Source organism: Hyperoodon ampullatus (assembly GCF_949752795.1).
Source record: "Hyperoodon ampullatus genome assembly, chromosome: 3".
In the NCBI taxonomy this organism is placed as follows: Eukaryota; Metazoa; Chordata; class Mammalia; order Artiodactyla; family Ziphiidae; genus Hyperoodon; species Hyperoodon ampullatus.
The window spans coordinates 64,128,472-64,135,408 of record NC_136916.1 but is presented as its reverse complement, the minus strand read 5'-3'; the positions used below and the strand labels follow the sequence as shown (position 1 = coordinate 64,135,408).

Sequence of the window (6,937 nt, the reverse complement as noted above, 5' to 3'; positions counted from 1 at the left end):
TGGCCATACAGGTCTAAGCCAGGAAAGAGAAAGGGCGGGTAGGACAGGAAATCGACTGGAGGTGGCATCCAACAGGTCAAGGATGCTGGGCTGGCAACTGGACCACAGGCCTCCTGGAGTTACCACAGAGACAAAGAGGAAAGGGAGCCAGAGGTCTGGGAGGGGCGAAAGGAAACGGGAGGAAGAACCTAGACCTAGGGTCTCTTTTCAGATACTAGGGGCTGTGACAACTGCTTTCTGCAGAGCAAGTGGTAGAGGAGAGAGCCAATCACATTCTGGCCCAAGCCTAAGGGACCATTAGGAAGATAACTTCCCAGAGGCCCTAGCTCCCCTTATAGGAAAATGAAGTACCTGGAGCTCAAAGCTCAGGATGGCACCTGGAAATCCAGGTGTTAGGTTCTAAGCTGGAGCCACCCAGAGTGGCCAGGCGGGGTTTGGTTTTTTTCAAGACAAATAGCCCAGGTGGGAGGTGGGGGCAGTGAGTGAGAAATGGGCAGCTGCTCCTTGGGTGAGAACCCACTCCCCTCCAGGCCTCCGAGAGAGCCAGGGCCTCTACCAACAACATTCTCACAATGCCTGGGACAGAACAGGCCTGCAGTCACTGGCCTGGAAAGGAAAGGGGTTGCTGACAGGGCGAGGAAGGGCCAAGAATCAAGTCTAGTAGGCAGAGGGAAGCAAGTAATCTTGATTTGAAAAAAAACAAGAGCCAGAGAATCTCCCCTCCCACCCCACCTAAACTGAAATCACATTCCAGCCATTGTGCTTCCACATAGGATTGGGCCTGTGCTTCTTCCTGGGCCTTGAGTTCAAGTGCCCAGAACTGCCCCATGACCAAGAGTGAGCTGGGGTGGGGGCGATGCATGATCCCCTCTCACCGGGCCCTGCCTGCCTTCTCCTCTGATCTTCCCTCCAGAACCAGCCCTCTGAGCCTATCCCTTCTATCAGACCCAAACAGAACAGCTATTGCTCCCAGGAATCCAGTGGTCATTCAGAGACACCTAGCACCTGCCCAGTGGGCTTGGGCCAAACAAACGACACCCAGGGACCAGTAGCTATTTACATACCCTCTGCTCCAGCTGCACCTTTACACCTGAAAATTGCCTGGACACTACCTAGCTCTTCAGGGAAGGCAGTGGAATCTGCCCTTATGGATGGCAGATGCCACCTAGAACACAGTAGGGGTAGGGTAGGAGAATCAGGCCACAGCCGGGACATAGGCAGACGGGGCTCAACGGGGCTCTGGGAAGAGAAGGAGGGGAAGGCAAAGCAAGGAAGAGAGGAGCCTGCCTTGCATTTCCATCCCCTGGGATTCAGGTACCCAGGTGGGCTCCGCATCTCCGGCTGTGGGCCCTCCCACATCAGGGCTAAGGCTCAGCTCCCCTGTCTGTTTCCTGGATCTGGGAAGGGGCTCAGACTCAGGAGCAGATACAACTGGGACACTCAACCTTGGAGAAGACAAAGAAAAGCCACATAGAGAAGAGAGAGACCCTGGGCAGGAGAAGGGACCACAGGAATCTGACAGCAGGAAGAGAGGAGGGGAGGAGGAGGTTGGGGGTGGTGGCGGGGAGAGACCTGGATCAGAAGGAGCAGAAGAAGATCCTCTGCAGGTCTCCACTCTCCCCACTACCATCCCCATGAGTTCTAAATACTGCTGCTTCCCAGTAAGACCAAAAGTGAAACAGTTTCAGCTCATAACCCTTGGGAGGGGGCCAGGCTCTTCTGCTATGCCTCCCCCTGCCCCATGAAGGGTCCCTGGGCCAAGGTCAGAGGGGGCAGCCTGGTGGAGGGTGGGGGGCTGGCTTAGTTCTAAACATACATCTAGCACCACAACAACAGAGACCTTCACTGCACACCATTCACAAGGGGACACAGACACAGCTATCACCGCACGGGACAGCTCCACGTGAATCCAAGGGTGTGGGGGAGAAGATAAACATATATATATATATATATATATATATATATATATATGTATATCTGATTCTTTGTACAAAGTGGAGGAGGAGAAAAAGGGAAGGGGGAACCCTGCTTGGTCACCACAACGTGTGGCTTGAGCCCCCGTTCCGCCGGCCCACAGCCAGCTTCTGGTAGGCTTGGCTCGTTCACATCTCATTGGAGTATGTGTAGTTGGGGGTGGCAGAATACTGAGTCTGCGGCTGATTCATGGCACCCTGCGCCGCCCCCATGGCTGCATTCTGGGCCGCCTGCTGCACGTGCGGGTTCTTCCATGCCCCCGTGGTCCACTCCTCCTGAGCTTTGCTGAAACTCCCCCCGCTGCCCCGATAGAATTTATGAACCTGTAGAATGAGGAGCACAAGGAAGGGTTAATCAAAGGGAAGAGGCAGCCCATCCAGAAAAGACATGGGAGCCAGAGAAAAGTCACCGTAAAAGCCAGTCCTCCCTCCCACCCATGCCCTGTGCACTGGCAGCAAAGTCCACCAAGCCATTCCAGAGTGAGTCCCTTGGAAGACCCCTGGGTCCTCTTGTAACTTGGGAGAAGGGTTGTTACAGATCACAGTCCCTCCCCAACACCACCCTCTAACCCTTGAGGTGACCACATACCATGCTGAGGGCAATGAAGGAAAAGACAGCCATGACCGTGAACATGACCGTGGGAATGAGCATCACCACCGCTGAGCCAACGTTTGTTCCGAAGAAGGAAATGGTAGCGATCCAGCCGCTGCAGAAATAGGCCAGCTGTGGGGCTGCCTTGCATGGTGAGGGGTACCCAGGAGCCTCCCCACTAGAGTAAGGGACCGTCTCATTGTCACAGGGAGAGACGATATCATTGGATGCAAAGGGCCTGTGTCAGTGGTTCAGAAAGAACCCTTGGCTCAGGAAACAAGCTCCTCAGACATAAGGCTTCCTTCCCTCAGTTTAATCTCATGTTTGATACTCCTCAGCACTCCTAAAAACCACTGCAAGGTTCTCATTCCCCTCTGATGCTATGGCTTTGTTTACTATAAACTATCCTGAATCCTTTCACACTTCCAATAACTCATGGTGTTCCCACAGGCTAGGCAGCTTAGCCCACAGAAGTAAGCAAAGGACACACCCCAGGTGCCACCCTGCTAGCCCTGGGTCAGTCCCAGACACCCCGTCTCTTACCAGACACCCCAGCCTGGGATGCCCACAGCCTGGATGATGCTGATGACCAGCTGGGCCATGAAGGTGAAGAAGAATGCCATGAAGCTGAAGGAGCTGTCAGTCCTGCAACAGAGGAGATGGCTTCCATCACCTGGGTAGAGAGCCAGGGCTTCCCTGCCTTCAAGACTTCTAAGTCCTTCCAAGTTTAAGTGGGTACACAATAGAGAGAAGACATTTAAAGGCCTTAGTTAAGAGGCCAAAATAGGACAGCGTTTACCCATGATCTTTGCAAGTTTCCATGTGTTAGGCCTGTGTGTACAACATTATATAGGGAGAGATCTCCTTATGAATGCACCACTCACTGGTACATGGATGGTTGGCCCCATTGGCACAGAAATAGATGGGTCCACTGTGGCAGGAATAAACAAACCCATTGTCAAAGGGTTGGACAGCCCTACTGGCACCAAGACATCTAGGTACATGGATGGATGGTCCCATAAGATAGAAAGTGTCATTGGCACAAGAACGGACAGACTACTGGCACCAAGATTATAGCCTAATTGGCACATACATGGATGGGTCCAATAGGCAAAGATATTTGAGAGCACACTGGCACTGAGAGGGACACTCCATTGGCACAAAGATTGAAAATCCCACTTGACACAAGGCAGACACCCATTGGCACTAAGACAGCTAGCCCTACTGATACATGGGTGGGTAATCCCTTTGGCACAGAGTTGGATGCCCTCATTAGCACATAGTGTCAGTGGCACATGGATGGCTTGTTCCATTGGCACGTGGATAGATGGTCCACTTGGCGCCAAATCAGCTAGCCCTACGGGTACAAGGATGGACAGCTCCATCAAGAGAGGTGGCCCCATTGGCAAAACTTATCATGCAGCTAGCTGCCTGGGGAAGGGTAAACAAGAACAGGCCTGGTTTCTATGTTGCCCCCACCCAAGGGAAGAGTGAGGAAGGAAGGAACTAAGAGAAAGGTTCTAACTTCCAGCCCTCTCACCCCAGCCTAGAGCTCTCAGGAAGCCTAAATCCTACCTGGCAGTCTGAGTTGAGGGTAAACAAAGGGAAAGTGAGTTTGCAGGATGGCAAAAAAAAAAAAAAAATTAAAAATATGTAGAGAAGAGACAGTGGAGATGGGCAAAGAGACAGGGTTAGGAGCTGGGGTTCAGCACCCATCACTTACTTGAAGGCCTTGTAAATGGGCCGAAACCAGCAGACGTAGGAGCAGGGTGTGAAGAGGATGAGCCAGAGAAAGGCGAGGCCAAAGTTGGTAGCTCCCCCGCCTCCGATCAGCCACGCGAGACAGCCCACCAGGTTCACGGTCAGCGTTACGCTATTCACTGCAGACCCAGGAGCACATGCACACACAGAGACAGACACCAGACACACACACAGACACCAAGGCCCATGAAGAAATATATGAGCACCCAGACACACACACATCCCCCACAACTCAACACAGACCCACAATCAAACACAGGCAAACAGCACAAGCACAGAAAGATGAAGACACATACAAACACACATGCAAACCACATTTGTACAGATTCACACCCACAAGTCACATCAGTGAATACACACACACAGGTACACAAGACACACATATACATACACACACACACACACAGGGAGTACAGACTGTGAGAAAGAAAACTGGGAGCTCAGACCAACCCCTTCCCACACCCATTCCTGGGGATCTGAGAAATCCAGAGAACAGAGTCTCCAGATCAGAAACTCAGAGCCTCAGCCCAGCAAGCCCTGTTGAAGGGCCCCAAAGCCTCAGCCTGGGAGAAATGCTCTTCTCCTTATAAGAATTTCTCCTTATAAGAATGGCCTCAGCCCCTGGCCATCCCAGACCCATAGCAATCACCAAGCCCAAGGCACAGGAAACCCATCTTCCATCTTCTCTTGCAAGGTAGGGCATGAAAAGGGGAAAGTAAAAGGTAACATCTCTTTAAGCCATTGTACCATCCGCTGCACACTTAAATAGGGCAGGCAGCAGTGGCTGGGATCTGTCTTTCTTTAATCCATTTCTTAGACAACTATTATGCCACCTCCTCCAAGAAGCCTTCTTTCACTACTGCAGCCTTATTCATCTCCCATCCCTCTGACCTCCTGAACATTTGGGCACTCTCATGCTTCCCCAAGTACAAATCCCAGCCCATCAACCAAACTAGAAGCTCCCTGAGAGTGACACCCAGGCTCCCCCTCCTCTGTGCCCACATAATCTAGCTGAACCTCGGAATCACTGTATCCTTGAGTCACAGCCAGCAGGGACCTCAAGTCTCCTCATCTGATGCTGTCACTCACACACACCCAGGCCATCTGACATAAGGGTGCTCCTTTCCTCGAACATTAGACTGAGTCCATTTAAGGCCCCACAAAGACTTACTGAGTAAATAAAGGAAGGCACGCTTAATCTTGGCCTCAAACAGCCAGGTATCTATGGTCTTGGCTTCTGAATAGAACCCTGAAGCATCTCAAGGGTTATATACACTTCCTTGGGAACACAGCATCTGGCGGGCACCTAGTGAGGACTTAGGAAGATATTTATAGCCCTTAAATCCAGCTCCTGGATGAGATCCTCTCAGGGGCAGAGTCCCCAGAGCCCAGGGCCAGTGCTCCCCAAGTCGGGCCTGACAACGCTGTCACCTGTGAAGGTACACCCTTCTCAGGGCCCCTCACATTGAGGGTAAGCATTTCTTTCTGTGAGTTTCAGCTGTATTTCCTCCATCCCTGTTTATTGCCCCCAGATTTCCTGGAACCTTGGTGTTCTCACTGATTTTATTTGCTCTTTACATAGAACAGACATTAAACTGCTTTTATATTGGTTTACATCTCTCTTCCCAGTCCCACCTCTCTCCAGCTCACTTGATCTAGTGCCCTGGCCGTAATTATTCTACTGCCACAGACCATGAGAAATTGGGGCTTTTAAACTCTCAACCTCAAAATCTTAGAACATTAAAACTCTAGACGCAACACAGAGCTACGTGGAACCACAGCGATCACTGAGACAATACCCTCTTTCCTATAAATGAGGAACCTGCCACTTGGGAAGTGGAGTGACAAGCCCAGCCTCCTCCCATATCTCCTAAATCCCAGCTGAATGTTCTTTTTGAGCAATTTTCCAGAGAAAGCAAGAAAAATGAGGCTTTGAGGGGAGGATTCCTCTCCAAATCCAGAATCCTGAGGCAGTCATCAGAGGTTCCCTGGAAAACTACTCCAGTGAAAAGGAGAAGGAGAGGAAGAAATGAGGAATTACACCGCAGACAGAGACCCCCACCCAGCTGCTCTGTGATTGGGAGATGGGGAGATGCCTAGATGGGAGGTTGAGGGAAACTGAGGCCTAGCTGGGGAGTCGGCCCAGGAGAGGAGCCTGCAGGAGTCAGGGAGGGAAAGGCTTACTGGCCCACACAGATGCTGCAAGTGAGGCTGAAGGACACCGGGCCTGTGGGGACCCCGTCCCAATGCCCAGCACCCGCCAGCTTTCCCCCTCCCCCATTCCCCAGCTATGGCCCACCCCCATCCCACAGCACTCACGCATCCAGAGGTAGTAGAGGCGCTTGGTCATGCTGAGATGCTGAGGAGGGATATCCGCCTCAAAGTCTTGGTAGAAACATGGCTTGAGCGGGATGAATTTGGGCAATGGTGGGAAGTTGTTCACTTTTTCTGTGGGCGAGGCACATCATATGGTATCACCCTGAACGTTCCCCTCCCTGGTGATCCAATATGATCACTCTTTCCCTGGCCTGGGCTGCCCTCTTGGCCCCTGTGGGCACAGGCCACTTTGCTATCCCCACCCAGCTATCCCCACTGCCTCAGGTCTCCCAAA

General features: G+C 52.1%; 1 protein-coding gene across 1 annotated transcript; it reads right to left on the bottom strand.

The window, feature by feature from the left end:
• Nucleotides 1-2,102: 2,102 nt before the first annotated feature.
• On the bottom strand, nucleotides 2,103-6,725 carry SCAMP5 (secretory carrier membrane protein 5; the record flags this gene model as incomplete). The annotated part of the gene is given in 5 exon segments (XM_079699720.1): nucleotides 2,103-2,297; nucleotides 2,563-2,680; nucleotides 3,109-3,210; nucleotides 6,646-6,704; nucleotides 6,708-6,725. Coding segments are annotated over 5 exon segments (492 nt in total).
• Between the last annotated feature and the right edge of the window lie 212 nt (nucleotides 6,726-6,937).